This window comes from Bombus flavifrons, chromosome 15 (genome assembly GCF_040668555.2).
Source record: "Bombus flavifrons isolate JBK064 chromosome 15, iyBomFlav1_principal, whole genome shotgun sequence".
Lineage (NCBI taxonomy): Eukaryota > Metazoa > Arthropoda > Insecta > Hymenoptera > Apidae > Bombus > Bombus flavifrons.
In genome coordinates, this window is record NC_138456.1 from 696983 (window position 1) to 715410 (window position 18428).

The following is an 18428-nucleotide window of genomic DNA, read 5'->3' on the forward strand; positions in this document are numbered from 1 at the left end:
GAAATAACTATATTTTCAAAGAAACATACAACTCCTAAAGAGAGGTATTCCTTTATTTTAAAACATTTGATTTTCCATTTAATTTTCATAATAATTTTCAATGTAAAAGATGATAGAAATTTTAAGGCGCTGATTTTGAAAAGCGCTAAACACTCACTTCGCTGGCAATTTTCAATACACCGCCCTCACTTTGCGCGTGCAAACCCATTATAAATGGTACCGGCGCGTCCAAGAAGTGATGTAGACTGGCAGGCAATATCGGTACGTACACATGTTGCCAGGAAAACGGAAAGAGAAGCGCCGTTATGCATTCGGATACCACCATCAACTTGTGGAAATCTGAACTTCTGAGTAATACTTGATTCTCCAATAGGACACATGTAAACAATTGAATCACACAATCCGCTCCAAGCCATGTGAATATATCCTTCAGAGGGTAATCTAGCATCTGTAACTCCTGCGATGGCGTTGGCTGATGGATAACCAGCTCTAATGGCGATTTCGCTGGCTCGTCATTGGGAATGAAGAACTTTAACGACTTTCCAGGTAATGGTACCGGCACATTGTACAACAAATTGTATACGTATGACTCTAAACTAAGACCAGGTCCTGGATGTCTAGGAACACATCTATGAAGATAAATATTCTGTTAGCTTCCAATAGGTAGTATATATATAATAGGAATGTAAGCTTCGATATTGCCTTAAATTTTACGTAGTTTTAAATGTATATACCTCTAACTTTCTATTATATATTATATAATATTCTATTATATATTATAGTTTTGAAAAGGCTTATATTTCTTGATAGATGATTAATTTCCTAAAAGAATTTTCTGATTCTATAAATTCCACTTAAAATGTGTAATGGTGTCCATAGTACATTTATTCTTTGATTTTTTGTAAGCAAAAACGTTATTTTGCGTTATCTATACTTTTTATTATATTATATGTATATTAGTTAGTATATTAATTGATTGGTTAAATTATACAAGCTTCAGCTTTCTTTAATATTTAACTCCATAAAAGTAATAAAGGAGTACTAAAATGAATTTTGAAGAAATTTAAAAAATAATACGAATCATTGGAAATTTTGAAAAATTTATTTGAAAACTAAAATTTCGTACTTCTTGTCACTAAAAATGTTAATTTATAATATCTTCAAAGGAAACTTAACTTAATTTGGCTTGGGATAATGGTTATTTCAAGGATGAAAGTAGTTTATTAACGATCTTCTACATTATCAAACTAGCGAGAGATGATGGAACGTTGTAAGATGATAAGTTAGATATATACTTACTTGTAGAGATTAGTCAGGAACGTTTTCGCGGCATGAAGGTAAGGCTGCTGGCATAGCAAGGATATCGATTTAGTCACTAGCAACTTGTCTTTGGTAGAGTCGTAGTAGCCTAACGCAGCACCTGGTGAATGTGCTGATAGCTTGAAATGCCGTGGCAACGATCGCGTGTTATGTCCATCCTGGCCTTTTCTTGCCCTGCTAACGCATTTATATTACATCTTCATGCATTCGATTCTGCTAATCTTTATTTAAATTGAATTTCTTTCATTATTTTACGCTAAATTGATAATCTCAAGTAATACAGAATATTTAAAGTAAGTTTCTACATGGAATATTAAGGGGCAAATAGTAGAACGATCCTATTAAAAGTATTTAAATCTTTTAAGTATGTGTTTTATATACGGCATTTCTGCACAAAAATCCTAGATCACGTACCAAATGGAGATGTTTTGTTTTTATGGATGAATATAAAAATATATCGATGTCATTTTAAATTTGTTGTAACTTTTTAAAACGTTTAATTCAAGAATCATTGATAATTTGTTAAAAAGGTATCAATCTACCTCGAAATAATTAATATTTGGTACCAATTTCTTTTGTCTTTCGATAGCAGAAGCCCTTCGTAGAATATTACCGAATAATTTTTTTTTAGTAAACTTATTTTGTACATTCTGTGCAATCTTTAGTATCTTTAGTTTGTACAAGGTTTAGTATTTCATACAATTTATTTGCGTTTATCGTTTCCTTTCTCATGAAACATTCTATATATATTTTACAACATTTAAGTTAGGACGCTAGTTAGGATTTATCAAACAATTTAAACAAAAATTTATAAACAAAAAAAAAGCAACAAACACGGTAATAATTAAAGATTCGCCTTTGCTAATATCATGTAAGAATATTTCCCGAATGAAAATATTTTATGTGAAAACATGATTAGTTGGCAAAACGAGATCACTATTGTAGATGACTTAAGACTTTTGCACAGTACTGTGTATTTATTACATATACTAATAATTTTCTGTTGTCATTCTGTTTCATATGTATATATCTCGATATTATAAATAAACAATATCTAAGAAACATTTTGGAATCGCTTATTCAATGAAAAAACGAAAACTCGAATAATTTAATAGGAAAGTAAAAATATATATTGAAAATTTTAATCAGATATTGTCACGTCTTGCGCTCCACACGAGCCGTAACGTGATACGCCATAGCTCGCGAATAGCACGAGCTACACTCTAGACGAATGGAATTAAAAAACAGAAAACATAAAGGAAATAAAAGATACTACACGTATAAATACTTTAATATCGCAATAAATCAATAAACCAATACACAACATTATTATTGAACAAAATTAAAATCTAAGAATATCGAAATGGAAAAAAGGAACAATGAAACGTCCACTGATACGTACTGCCTTGCACGCGCTCTCCACGCCACAATACAGAGTACACAGTACGATAAGTAGATAATGGAAGTTGAGATGCTACGACCTTCTTACACAGCATTAACAGCAACAAACAACTAGACGCGCCAAAAAATCAAGTATCGGCATCAGCAAAGATATTTAGTTATTCAGCAAGGTTATTCAGTTCAGTTATAGAGTTCAATCCAGTTAGTTGAAATTTTCGTCGAGTTGAATTAGAGTGAGTAAGAGCTCAGTCAGTTAAAAATTTGTCAAGAGTTAATATCAAGTTCAGAAGAACAGTAGTTTTTGCGAAGACGACAATTGTTTTAATATAGTCTTTGAGTAACGTTAAGAAATAGAACCGACCATTTATTAATCGTCAAAGATTCATACAGTCAGTCTTCCAACAACTATGCTAACTCAGTACGATATTCCAAGAATGCGATCGACCATACATATAAGCAAGGTGAGAAGCTAAATATTGTAACACTTCCTTCTTCGATTTCGGACTTGTATCACATGTACGACTTCAATAAAATTATTCATTGACTATTATTGTCAATAATTAAGAAGATATCAGAAATATTTATTTATTCTAAGAGAACCTTAATTCTTCCCGTGCTAGTTCTCTTGCACATAGCGGGTAAGCCGAAACGTGGAATTTTATTTATCAGTTGTATTGATACGATAGTTAACGCTACCCATACGGTTATATTAACGAATTAAAACATTAAGGATACAACAGTTTGGAAATTCAAAATTGTGCTGCGCCTTAAAAGGGTGCGACAAGTTTTGCAAAAATCCATTCGGTTGTCGCGGAAGTAATTAGAGGAAAACCTCCTGGGATATTCGGAATAGTGCCACGCTCTAGAAGGGTGCGACAAGTTTTGAAATCATTCCATTTAGTCGTTTGCCTTGTTTCAAAAATAGCACATGAGAGTCTAACTAATCGAAATAATTAATAACTACTTCTGGTGGCAGCAACTACCGTTTTGATTTAAATATAATTCGAGGAACCCAAGATTCGACATCCAGAGTAACACATAACGGTTACGAACACCGAAGATTAAGACCAGATCGTAACAAATACAGATATTTTCATGTTTAATTGTAAAGGTTTATATTCGTTTCTTTGTTTGTGTCAAGATATTAAAGAGTACAATTATTTTTTGTAGTTTGAAGCAATTATTCGTATATTTCGCTATTATATAATGAGAAAGAAGACTGAGATAGAATGTCGATTATCTGAACAAGAAAGATAATAGCTCGATAAATCAATAATAGTATTCCTGTTCGACTATTCAGATAAAACTATTTCAATATTTCCAACAGAAGAACTCCTAATTACATTTCCAGATATATTTCACATTTGGAAGGTGTACAAGATGTTTTGCTTGATAAATACATACAATGCAAAACAAAAGTATTATCGCATCATCACACACGGACCCCAAGTCTTCGTATAAAATTCTTTGTAAATCTGTAAAGAATGTGATTTTCTGTTTAATTTTTTTGTATAATGTAGCTGTCGACTCTATATATACTAATATATAATATTTAAGTATACGTTTAAAAAATACGTTCAAAAAAGCATTTGATTTACTATTTAGTATGCAATTCGTTTTTTTATAACATTTTTCAGACGATCAGATATTGAATTTACTAAATTTTTTGTAATTTTTGGATCTATTTTGTGCCATTCTTCAAGCAATAATTTCTACAGCTCTTCTTGCTTAGACATAATATGATGTGTTTTAATCCTTCTGCCTAATTCAGACCAAAGATCCTCTACAGGATTTAGAGCTGAGGATTGTAGAGGAGTCGTTAAAATATCCAATGTATTAAAAATGATCCATTATTTAACAATATAGGCTATGTATTTGGAATAATTATCCTGTTGAACATAACAGTCTTGTCTTAAATTTCATTTTTCTCGCACTTTTGCTTTAAAATATTTAAATATCTATATTTGTGCATAGTATTATTCAATATGGTACGTAATAATAATGTAATGGTATATTCAATAAAAACAAACTCTCCTACAGCAGAAGACATTCCCCATATTACTACCCTGACACCACTGCATTTGACGCTTTGAACAGTACTTTCTTTATCTAATCCTGTTGAGGTTTTATATCTCGGAATAGAGAGAGCAAACGCGTGGATGAATGTATTATAGAAATTCTTTATTCAGAAATGTTAAAAATTAGGATTTCCAATGGTTTCTATTCTATGTGATAATGTATTGATAGATGGATTTATTACAGTGGATTAAACAGAAAACGATAATTATTTAACGTGAACTTAATGCAGTAGCGTGACGTGACAACTCTCGATTAACGACTTTTGACTCGTGACTCTCGGGTGGCTAACTGAACAACAACTGCTGCTGTGCCGAAATATATTGATGGCCGTTAGGCCTATTGAAGTTTTCCGACCCTTTCGGCTTGTTGACATTTGCGCTTTATCGTCGATATTGTCTGTGTGTTGACGATCTTTCCGCGGTACTATAATAGAGACTAAAGAAGCCGCTGTAAAGAGAATCGTTGTGCCAAAAACTAAACACTAGAGATGTAGAGTTTTCCTAAAAGTGAGATTCACTTCAACAAATTCAGTATTCAGTTTTCGCTAATCTAAAACCCGACCATCGCATTGAAAAATATCAAATTTAGTTTCATCTGGAAACAGTATTTTTCTAAAATGTTGTGTTTTCTTCTACATAATTAATAGTGAACTCCAATCTTTTATTATTATTGTTGTTGTTATTGTTATTATTATTACTGTTATTATATTGACTATCTTTTTTTTCTTGGTCTGTAAGCTTTCGAGGACATCCGCTTTGTGTAGCATTTATTAGATCGTATGCCAAGAAATCGTTTAATCACACTTCTTACGATAAAGCAACTATAATAATAATACTATACTAATATACAATAATAATGATTACAGCAATAAGTAATAATTTTTGCTATTTCCGAGCAAGATTTTCTTTGCTCATATACACATATATTTAATACATTTTAACATCTTTCTTTCTTTCAGCTATTGTTTCTTTTCTCATTTTATTTCCCATTATTCAGGTTTCTTTTTTCTGCAAAACAATCTTACTAACTAAAAAAATGACTATCAGTTTGAAGGGTGAAACTTCCGCGACATAACAGATGTGCCAACATTGGGAATATTTAGAAAAGGATATTTAGAATATTTAGAAAGTGGAATACACGTAATAACAAATTTTTCAAGTGTGCCAATGCTTTATTCCGCTAAAAACGGACTTTTATGAGTATTTTATCTATTTTCTTTATTATAGCTATCTTTAAATTTCATAATTCATAGTACAGTTAAACTTTAGAGTCGATAGTTGTATTTTGCAAAAACATTAAATAGAGAATCATATTCTTTACAGATCTGCAAAGAATTTTATACGAAGATACTTTTGTTTGATACTGTATCTGTATTGAATGAAACTGAAAACTTTTTTAATTAGTTTCACTTCATAAATATAATACTGTGCAGAAGTCTTACGATTAGGCTACATGTACATTGCTGATCTTATAATGTTAATCAAACATAATCTTTGAAATCGTTTTCACAGACTATTATACAAAAACGAATATTTAAACACTCTCTTCTTAGTGTCAAATCATTCCTTAGTTCAATAAATTTTTGGAAGTGTAATCAATATAAACTTGATATAAATTTTACAGAACATATATGCAATTGTTTGAAATGAGCCATAAAAGGAAAAAGTGTCAAAAAAGTAAATAGCTTTTGTAATGAAGTTTTTCTAAGTAGAATGGTAGAAAGTGGAAAATAAATTTATTAAAAAGTTGTTCGACAATATCCTTGAAAGGACAATCAATGTAATGCAATCGAGAAATTATTAATTCTTAGATTTAAACTTCTTACCGAAAATTAATAATAAATGGCCTTAAATTTTTTCAATAGAATTCAGATTAGAGAACATAACTATAATAATAATAAATAATAATAATAGTAAATTTATAGTTCGTTAGACTACATGCCTATTACAAGAAATTTGTTTGGCATATATTATATAGTTTATGCTTACATACCTACATCGATAGATATTTGCATAAAAATTAATACTATTTTCTTAATCCTAACTTATAATCTAATTTATATTATTAACTAATTTATATTATTTATATTTATATTGTATTATAATTTATATTAATTTATATTTAACACTAGGTTTACGGGACCAGTCAATTTGACGGATTTCAAACTTCGAATTGAAATATCCTAAAAACAATTAATTTTAACCATTTTGCATCGTAAATTAATCATTTCATGTAAAGAATTTATACACACAATTATTTTTTCCTAGGCTTTCTTATTTTTGAAATCTGTATGTAGTACCTATCTCTACGAAACCCGTCAAATTGATGGGCTAGTTGATTTCATAAACAATCCGTTTTTCAAAGACAGTGTGCAAAAGTTTCAGTTATTGTAGACATTTCCCATTATTGTCTCTGCTTATTGTAAGTATTTACAATAGGATAATTGAATTTGGGCACAGTATTTTCTTTTTTTTTACCAATAAGTAATAATACCAATAAGTAGTCTAGTAATTCACCGTTCACGAGCCCTATGTTACTCGTGAAGACGAACGATGGTTCAGATAGATGATTGGTAGATTTTCGAGAACTAAATAAAAATACGGTCGCGGATCTGTATCCTTTACCCCTTATTGCGGATCAAGTCGCGAGATTGCAAATGCGAGATATTTTATTAGTCTGACATGGCCAGCGGGTTTCGCCGAACCCCTATTCATCCTAATTCTAGGAAGTATACAGCATTGGTTACCCTAGTTGGACAATTTGGACAATAAGTTATTGTTTTCTTCAAATTCGTTTGTGCCTTTGTTTGGTCCATTCGACGTCTTTTGTTTGCATAACATGGTTGCGTGTGTGTCTAGTGTTTCTTTCGGGATCGTTTTCCGAACGGCGATATTACGCTGACGCCGTCGAAAACAGGGATTTTGCATTTTTAGACAACCCTAATAATTTTGCAACTAATACTTGTCTAAATATTTTAATTTCTTCCTTGCTGCAAATTTTTTTTTTTTTTTTTAAACCATCAAAGCGTTTGCCACAGAAATCCCCAGAAGTAGTCGTACCAAGTCTTCTGTACCATTTGATCCTTTTTTTTCTAATTGTGGTGACGTAAGAAACCATTTGATCGAAGTGATCTGTACCACAGTTTTCTTCATTGTATTCGGCCGCGACTTGTGATTTTAATGTTGCGAACAAACGTAACGAAAGATCTTTCTTGAGATTCCTTTGGAAACACGTATGGCAGCCAACGTGCCATTCGTACGTTGTTGTTTATTTGGATGATGTTCTAATTATTGCCTGATAATATCGAGTACAAAGAAATAGACATCTCCAATATAAGGCATCAGGCGATACGAAACATAGAGATTTGCGCTAGCTACGACAAGGGCAAATTTGACAACACAAAAGCTAGAATAGTTAGGTTTAACCTCGGTGATTTTGTATTACGCAAAAACGAAGAAAGACACCAGACGAAGTGAGATCCGAAATTCAGGGGTCCATTCGTGATAGCAGAGATTTTAGAAGGAGATAGATATACTTTAAAAAACTTCAGACGGAAAACGATCATATAAAGACAGACATGACAGATTCAGAAAAATGCCAGATAGTTGCGTTCCTGCCGAGTTGGACGTCTGCGGTGATGACAACGACGGTGACAATAATGATGCGAGTACACTGACCTCAGAGGATCATTAACACCGCGTTGTGGTCATAGTAATACACCCAGTGTAGCGTCTGCGCCTTCTGTAATACACCCAGTGTAGCGTCTGCGCCTTCTGTAATACACCCAGTGTAGTGTCTGCGCCTTCTGTAATACACCCAGTGTAGCGTCTGCGCCTTCTGCAATACTCCCAGTGTGGCGTCTGCGCCTTCTGTAATACACCCAGTGTGGTGTCCTGCGCCTTCTGTAATACGCTCAGTGGTGTCCTGCGCCTTCTGTAATACGCAAAATGGTGTCCTGCACCTTCTGTAATACGCTCAATGGTGTCCTGCGCCTTCTGTAATACACCCAGTGTGGTGTCCAGCGCCTTTCGTAATGCACCCAACGTGGTAATATCCAACAAACTGAGATCCATCAGTGTACGAAATCGAAAATGATCTGTCGCGTCATTACGGTCTGACTGGTAACTCACAGAATGCAACTAACGCTTTGAATACAAATTATAACGCTACTAATTTTAGTTCTCTTTCATTTCCTTGCTTGTCAAACCTCCGAACAAAATTTTGTTGTTGAACTGGACCCTTGACTTATTTGAAACATTTAATTGAATGGTAAATAATATCAGTTACGTCGAGTCTAATGTTGGAAAAACGCAATATTTTAGTTACACACGAGGACGTGTGATAGTCAGGATGGCCGTATCGGAGATGGAAGGCCAGCGGGATTTCCCGTCTGGAATGCTGGGAAAACCCCCAATACCCTAGTCCAGACTTTTTACGATAACTGCATTGTAAGCAATAAAGAGAAAAAAAAGAAATAAATAAGAAATAACTTTAATGTTCCGACCCGGCTTTATGACGATGTGTTCGGGTTCAAGGTGACATAACAGGTCACTAGACGTAGCCACGGTCACGGGAGGGACGTTTACCTAACAGAAGTATGGAATGATTATATGGCTCTCCTTAAAAACAAAGATTGACCCGAGAAGTGGGGACAGGAATATATAAGGGCAGTTTCATTTGGATCGACAGCTAGAGAAGTAGAGAGACAGTCAGTTAGTTAGTTAGTCGTTGTACGAATTGCTGATTGAGTTACCCGAATCGCGTATTACGTTGATACTCGTCCTCCCGTGGACCGTGGATTCGTTATCGAACCTGAATCCGTAGTTACTATCATCTCGACCATCCTATCGCCGCTATTACTCATAGTCTCTTGTAGTGTCCACATTTGTACCAATAAACCTTAGCTACATCCGCGATGGTAAAGTAAGTAAAGGTTCATCGAACGCCCCGCAAGTCCACCCTGATTCCGACATATAAAATATGTTTTAAATGAAACACTTCAATCTAATCTCAGGCAACCATATACATATTGTTAATAGATATTGACAAGGCAATAATTGATATTAGTTAGTACAATTAAAAGAGTAATAATCGAAGGTGAATGAATACTAGTCGTACAGAGATCAATAATCATTCAATGTTGGTGTGTTATCGCGATTGAAACAATTATATGTTTCCAGCTACATTCTAAAAGTTTATGTAGATTTTATGAAGTGTTAGATATTTATTAGTAATAAACGGAATTCCTGAGTGATGTAGATATATATCTTGTTTTAATTTGAATTTTTCAGAAAATTTGAGCCTGCTTATAACAGGCAATAACAATAAAGAAACAATAAAGAAATCTTCGATCATATTTTTCGAAATATAAAAAAAAATCAATCTTTAAGCGAATTGCGACAGCTGTCCAAATATTTGTGCACGGTATCGTACGTAGGTAGGATTTAAACTCCCTTCTGAACCATCTCATACGACACAAAAAATATCAATCGATCTACTATAGAATGATCTAAGTTGATCACTAGACTGCAGATTTTTATGCATTGATAAGAAATTTGAAGGTACTGAAATGCACAAAATGCGTATGCGTAACCCTATAAAGTATTCAAATTAGAATATTCGTTATATTATTTACTAAACAAAATGTTCTTGTGTCTGGTTTCTCTAATCGTATTCATAAAAATAAGAATTCGCATAAATAGGTGCAATCTGCTAATCACGTTATCCTTAACGTAACAAAAAGATCAACAGCATCATGGAGGAACTCAAGCAAAGGAAAATAAACAACGGAAAGAAGACTCACGTTGGTGGTGTACCGTTTTGCCCGCTGCTCAGTTCCGTGATGTGCATCGCCTGCAGAGTTTGCATAGCCGCGCATATTTTGCGATTCCGGCACTCCTCGTAGAAAACAAGACTGAACCCGTAGGTTCTGTGCCCGTCCTCCTTGGTGAGCACGAACGAGTGAAACGTTGGTTCCACCGAGTGTTTCTGGGTTCGGAATCTCAGACCGCTTGGCAGGCAGAGCTGCAAGATTGAATATCTAATGAACAGACGTTGCACACAACGCCTTTTCATTTCTCCACTACTTCTTTTCTTCGTCTTTTCTTCCTCTACTTTTTACCATTCGCAACTAGGACGCGGTAGCCTATACAACGCTGTTGATCGCGAACAATGTGTAACCAGTTTACCGTATATACGTCGAGTATTTTGCACTCTTAATTTTACGTCCCAATAATTCTGTTAGAGCTTGGCGAAAAGTACCTACCGTGCCTTTTCCTTTTTCTATATTCGAGGGTGTTTTCGAGAGAAGCCACTCGAGGTAAGTTTCGTGGAATCGGATAGATAAATGAAAAATGGTTTCTCTATTTTAAAAGAATTTTTTAATTGTTACGAAAATAAATATTTCATCACAAAATCAACTAAAAACATTAAATTTTAAAAAATCCTGTTAAAGAAAATGAAAAATATAGCTCAGCATCTTGTCTCTTCGTGTAAGGTATCAAATTTATCTAAAAAAAAGTCGTTGATAATGTAAAAATAAAATTGAAAATATGAGAAATATAATTTGTATAAAATGTTAAAAACAGGAATATAGCATATATTCTTTAGGTATTCAAACGACCAACTATGAAAATATCTTTACTATATGTATATAAAATACTTTATACTTTTAATCTTTCAATTTACTGATTCTATCAAACTTTGTCAAAAGCACTGTTCTTCTTCTTTCTTCTATCTTTAACAGAATTTTCAACGGAACCACATAAAGTCACGCGATAGAAATGGTTGAATAAATAAAGAGCAGTGATGTTTTTTCTGTGTGAGTATATTCCCCGGTAAGGAACTTTTAAGAAACTATAGTTTGAGAAACGTATATTTTTCGCGGGCACTTTTAGGGCGTATAGAGTGTTGAGTTTTTATAATAATTATACTTTATTAGTATTTTATAGATACGTTTAAAAATACATAAATTGGCGAGTAGAGTAAAAATATGTAGAAATTGGCATTATTAATATGATTCTCATTTTAGTTTTTAGATCGTGAAATGATGCATTAGTATGTTATCTGATGAAGTTTAGAAAGTATTAATATAAATTTACAAGATTTATATGAGTTTCATGTCTACTTGTAACTCTAATACGAATTTGAGCTATCTTTAAATGATGAACACAATAATAATAATTCTTTTTTAATTTCAATATCGTTTAACATATAGGGTACAGCATATAAGATATCGATTAGGAAATATTATACTTATACCGAAGATGCTAAAACATGATCCATTAAAACATTAGATGCGAACATTTTGACTGTTATTGTTCTCTTTTTTCTTGCTCTCATTGGTGCCCTTTGTTTTTAGACTTTGATGGTTAATTACTGTTTATATTTTTAACATTATATACTGAGACATTAAATGGTAAATGGTAAATACATATAAAATTTCATAGTTTTATCTGTACCATTCAAGAAATAATGGTATGATCATATAATGATGCGACAACGTCATACACTGATCAATTCTGTAATTATGTAATTCGTATGAAGATGGGTAGAACATAATTGAAAAAAATTTCGTTTATATTAAGCTAAATTTTCTTTGTAATCGCTTGAAACCATTATTTCTTTGTACTTTTAAATAAAACATGTTAATTGTTTCAACTTTTAATAATTATAATAGCCAATCATTTGTTCTTTACGTTCTCATAGTGCATTCACACTTTGAAAAAAGAAATTGATGAAAACTGTTATTGAATATCACTCTACCAACCAGTATTTAGAAATACCCCATAATGATTATTAAAAGCATGCAGGAAAGGAAGAAAATCACATATGGTCCAAATGATCTGTGATAAAGTTCTAGGTAATACGTAATTCCCTAGATTATAAGGTTAACAAAAATTAAAATCAATTCGTACGAATATCGTGAAATTTTACAAAAATTGTGTTTCTCACATCACGATTCTCAGAAACGATAATTGTTGCTAATAACGTACCATGCACACAGCGTGTTCGTCGAAGGGGTTCCATGGTACAGAATCAGGATAATGTCCCAAAACTTTGCTTTTATACGCTCGGTCCAGAGGTGTACATTGCAAGGAGTCACCTGAAATAAAAAGGACAATATTTTGTTAAATTTCTAAGTTATACAAAACATTTTAATCACTCGCGTGCTTCTCTCCTCGGATTTCATGCTATTTTCTTCGCAATAAACATTAATTTATATTAATTTGCTTTAGTTCTGTCTAAGTTAAACAAATCCAAAGGATCCTTTCTTTTTCAAGGACGTTGAGCCAAAAGATAAAAATGCATGTATTGTATTATATTGTATTATATTACATTATATTATATTCTATTATGTTATATCATGTTATATTACGTCATATTACGTTATATTACGATATATCGTGTTATATCGTGTTATATCGTGTTATATCGTGTTGTATCGTGTTGTATCGTGTTGTATCGTGTTGTATCGTGTTGTATCGTGTTGTATCGTGTTGTATCGTGTTGTATCGTGTTGTATCGTGTTGTATCGTGTTGTATCGTGTTGTATCGTGTTGTATCGTGTTGTATCGTGTTGTATCGTGTTGTATCGTGTTGTATCGTGTTGTATCGTGTTGTATCGTGTTGTATCGTGTTGTATCGTGTTGTATCGTGTTGTATTGTGTTGTATCGTGTTGTATTGTATTGTATTATATTATATTATATTATATTATAACGAATATTCATTGAAGAAATATTATTTCTTTAATAATTAATGTATAAAGATGACAACATTTATGGAAACTGAATAATTTAGTTATTTTTACCTATACTGATTAATAATTTATCCTCGACTGATATTGGTGCGTTAAATGACCATAACTAACTAGATTAGATTCCTTAACTTTAAGGTATTCAAGGTATTTTTATTATTTTGTTGTGTATATAATATATCGCGTAAAATATAGAACACAAAATAAAATTAATATTTTAATATTAAGCAATCCCTATTTTTAATTGTAGTGGTTATTTATTTCCCAACGATGGCAGCTGAGAGATAAAATCAGATAAGTGCATTTATTAATCAATTTTTTAGTTTCCTTACAAGCATCGACTTTCTTTTAAATACTAGATCTGCCAACTTTTCATATACAATCAAATATATTGTACATAGTTAACTAAGAGTAAATATTAATATTAAAAGATATATGTACATACTTACACGTTTTTGTAATTAGAAAGACAAAAAATCTGATATTAATCATTTTGTTTGGTTTGGTAGTTCTAGTGTTAATTATGTTAAAAATTTATTAATAGTGATTATGTTCTTTAAAGAAACATTAACAATTTAGGCGATGCAACTAATATGCTCATTGTTTGACTTTTTGATTACTTTTAATAAATCTTTACAAAACTGTTAATTATTCTCCATTCCAAAGAAATTAATTATTTTGTACCGGTAAACTAAAAAAAAATGCATGTGTTAGAGATTAATTAAATTCACATGTTGTGCGTACATTGTCTTCAAGTAAGTTAAAAGCCTGACATTTATGATCATAAACAACGCGTTATGAAAATGGTGAGTTGCAATGCTTGTTAACGATAAGTGGAGACCGTGACCTTTTAACCAAATACTTAAACATGTTCTTCTTTTTAATCAATCTTCGAGTCTTTTCTTAGAGCTAAACGAGGTAGAATCTACACATGTTACAAATTTGTTCAAAATTTGTTTCTTCCGTTTCTTATAAAATTTTATATTATACTTGAATAATTTTCAATGTCACACTAGAAAACAAAAAAATTACAATAACGTAACACAATTATTTGTCAGGAATTGCACGACTGCAATCTTCTGTGTAAATATTTTTAGCATATTGAACAATAGAAGTTGCATTGATCTTACGGTAATTGCATATCATAATCACAATAAAATGATATATTTTTTATGGTCTTATATGTATCTACTATCTTAGTTCAATGATAGTTATAATTCATAGACTTTAAAAAGATAAAAACCTAACCTAGGATATTAAATTAAAAAATTGAATTTAATCGCATCATAATATTTTATCCTATACAGCTACGACAGAATGAAACAGACAGATTATACAGAATGAAACGATTACAGTTCGAGGCCCCGCACATTAGCGACAATTTGTCCTGCGATAGTTTTATCGTTTACGATTAGGGCAACCGTCCATATGAATGTGCGCGTATTTGACGACACGGTTACTGATCTTCTATTTTTGCTCTGGCTCGCATCAATCAAAGTTCAATTTTTTCCTTTAATAATGCCATATACAAATGCTAAAGCAACAGCGATTTTGTCGCTAGTGCTAGCCTCTGACTCATCTGACCTGTAATTTTAGAATTAAAGACATGCACTCTACTTTTGAACACTAGTGTACATTTCTATACCCTCGACCGCAAGATATTCCAAAACATTATATAATTTTCAACGCCAACATCCCCACACAATCATATCCAATCTCCAAACCTCGTAACACTTTCGACCCAAGTATTTGACAGAAGTCTCTCTTCACAGACAAAGTATCATCACAGCGAAACAATTAGTGTAAATTCCTCGTTGCACGAGAAACGTTCAAGTCGGTCAACTATTCTACGAGAAAAGTGATATGTATACGTGTTCCAGATGAGACAAAAAAGACGCACACACATATAGAAAAGGGGGAGATTCGACATTTAAAAAAGAGTTTTAGCAGGGGTGCATTTACTTTACTCCAGTTTGCACATTGTTCTTGGTTCAGTACAGCCTAAGTACATCTTGGAAGCTGCAATTCCTACAGCAAGAAAAGAAGTGAGAAAGAGAGAAATAGAGGAGGAAGAGGGCTCTCCTCCTTTCCTCAGAAAAATTAGAGTCTCTCCACGACAGCGTCGGCAACTTGTTATTGAACGCGGTACATATCCCAGAGCAACTCGACCTGAATGAGACTGTTGAAAGTCTTGGCGATGTTCCAGTTGCCTCGCACACGATGGACACAACAGCACCCTTGTACAGGGTTAATCGTTTATGATCGAACAACTGCCCAGGAAGGCAGTGAAATGCATATGATGTGGGCTCGTTGAGCGAGAATTTGATTACATGGAGTGCATAATTGTTGGCTAACGGAAACGGACCCTCAGCGAAGACAGGACATTATCAGAATAAACTCTTATTCAAATATTTATTTAAATAATAACATATTTAGAAAATAAGTTATTTTAATATTTTTTATTCTATTTCAGTGATTTTCAATCTTTTTCATCTTGTGACACACATAAACCAATTATTAAAATTTTACGTTACACTAAAAAATATATTATATTTGGTTCAAGACGGGACATTTACACTGTATGGCTATGATTGTATTGGCTGTTACCATTTTTTTATTTGTCAATATAATCGAATAAATTATTACATGCTTTAGAAATTTTTGTGGCACATTGGTTGAAGGTCGCTACGTTTGAAATTGAATTTCACCTTGAAACTATAATCTCTGGTACACGGAATTTCTATTTCAAAATTCTGATGCGTAAATCGAAGTACATATACTATATACCTTTACGTATTAGTTAACATATAAGATATTCCATTGATGTTCAACACTGCAGATTTTTTCGTTATTTTAAGTAATAAATGAAAAAATTCTGCAACTAGCTGAATCAGATGCTGCTAGGTCAATCAATATGTGGAGATGATCCATAATTTCCCAGTTTAATTCTTGAACCCTTTTTGAAATTATAAAACTCATAGATACTTACGAGTTTTCAAAACAAAAAATACTCAATTTTACTATCTGAAATTTATTCAATTAAATAAATTGCGTCAAGGTTTAGATATAGGTTTTTAAATATATAGCTACGTCGGAGTTAAGAGTTAACGTAGTTAACAGTGGTGTGCAAAAGTTTCCAATCAGATATCTTGCTGCATGATGCTATGCATAATTTCCTTTCTTAATTCAATTTCTAAAAATGGACCAATCCTTTGAGCAGAAAATACAGCCAAAACCATTATATTTCCATCGTATTTTAATGTTAGTATCTCATATCTCACATCATATTTTTCCAACAGGACGTCTTCTATATTGTCCATTTACCAAAAAATGCCACATCTTTCCAATCGTCTATTGTTCAGTTCAAATTCTGATTCTTCTTACTAATGAAAGGATATTTTGTACCTGATCTAGCTAAAAGATCTAAACGTCTTGTCACAGTCGAGCGACTAATATTAGCAATTCTTTCCTCACGTATTTCGTAGGCTATTTAAAAAGTAGTCTTTTTTGCATCTACTGTAGATTTTCTTTTTATTAGTTGGTCAACTCTTTTAATACTTTTTCATGGTCTTTTACATTGTGGTTGCTCTTTTAGGCTTTTTTCAGAACGATATTTTTTCATAATGTCATTTACCGTCGATTTCCCGATTATTAATATTGCAGCGATCTCGTGAGACGGTTTGCCAGTTTTTGACAAATCAACTATTCTCCCGATAATCAATAGAAGTATTTTCATGTCTTCCTTAAGTGCTGCGACGACGCATTAGTAACTAATTCTGATATGTTGACATCCATATGCAACGCAAATAAAGCGTAATAAACTTTGAATACATTTGGAGATACGCCTGGCCGGAAACTTTTGAAAGCGTCGTATCGACGATTTTGTAAACATCTAATATAAAGGGTAATAAAGAGTTTATTATTTGTAACACTGTTGTCTCTTAGTTGTCGTGCTCGTATATCCAGTAATAGTTCACACTGATCTACATATCGCTTTTAGTAAATAATATAAAAAATATATCTGACCGGAAATTTTTGCACGCTAGCGTATACTCGAAACATTTTATGACGGAAAAATATTATCACTTTTTCATATTATCACGTAACCACTAGTCATATAAAAATACTTACACGTATGCTTTTTTATTGACTTTCTAACATTGTGTAAATCTTTTCACAGAGTAATTTTAAATTGAAATATAAGAATTCTATATATTTATAATGGACATACTATTATGTAATTAGTAGTTAAGTAGAAATATGGACAATACTTCTATGAAAATGTAAAATATGAATTCGTTACTTACGATTATATCATTTTAAAAATAATGATCAAATAATCAATTTGAAAAATGTTTAAAAAATGATATAGGTCTCCTTTTCATAAATAAAAGAAAAGGAACGATTCAATAATCATTAATACGTATATCCATTTCGGCATGTTACCAAGAAGCGGGCTCGGTTTTACAATAATTGCTTATTTAAGATATCCCACTCATGCTTCCACCGCTCACGCTCTTCTCGCGTTTCTTTGGCCTTCTTATCATCCACTCCAACTTACTATACTAAATTATATTCTATTATTCTAATCTGTACTATACTATGCTATCTTTGGTTTCCTAACTCTACATATATTCACATCTTCTCTCATCCGCTTGTATTTTTACTTCTTTTTTCTTATTACACTATCCTTCTTTAATATTGTTGCTTATAACATATTTATTAAGCGTTGTACCTGCTTCCTTAAACAATTCCAATTGCCTGCAATATTCCACCACTTCCTCTTTGAATTCCTCTGCAACTATCTCCCCGTTCCTTAAACGTGGTTTTATTTAGTTCTTCGCATTTGAAAAGTAGCTTATTATTTCTGTG

General features: G+C 32.3%; 1 protein-coding gene across 7 annotated transcripts in view; it reads right to left on the minus strand.

Annotated features, from left to right (window-relative positions):
* Positions 1 to 18428, minus strand: part of pns (DENN domain containing pinstripe) — a 64038-nt gene that overhangs the window by 12322 nt on the left and 33288 nt on the right. For all 7 annotated transcript variants that reach the window (XM_069128510.1, XM_069128507.1, XM_069128508.1 and 4 more), the window contains exons 2-5: positions 12795 to 12904; positions 10604 to 10824; positions 1300 to 1494; positions 158 to 629 (exon numbers count right to left, since the gene is read on the minus strand). In XM_069128510.1, the coding sequence (XP_068984611.1) occupies positions 158 to 629; positions 1300 to 1494; positions 10604 to 10824; positions 12795 to 12904 (998 nt within the window). The remainder of the gene's footprint in view (positions 1 to 157; positions 630 to 1299; positions 1495 to 10603; positions 10825 to 12794; positions 12905 to 18428) is intronic.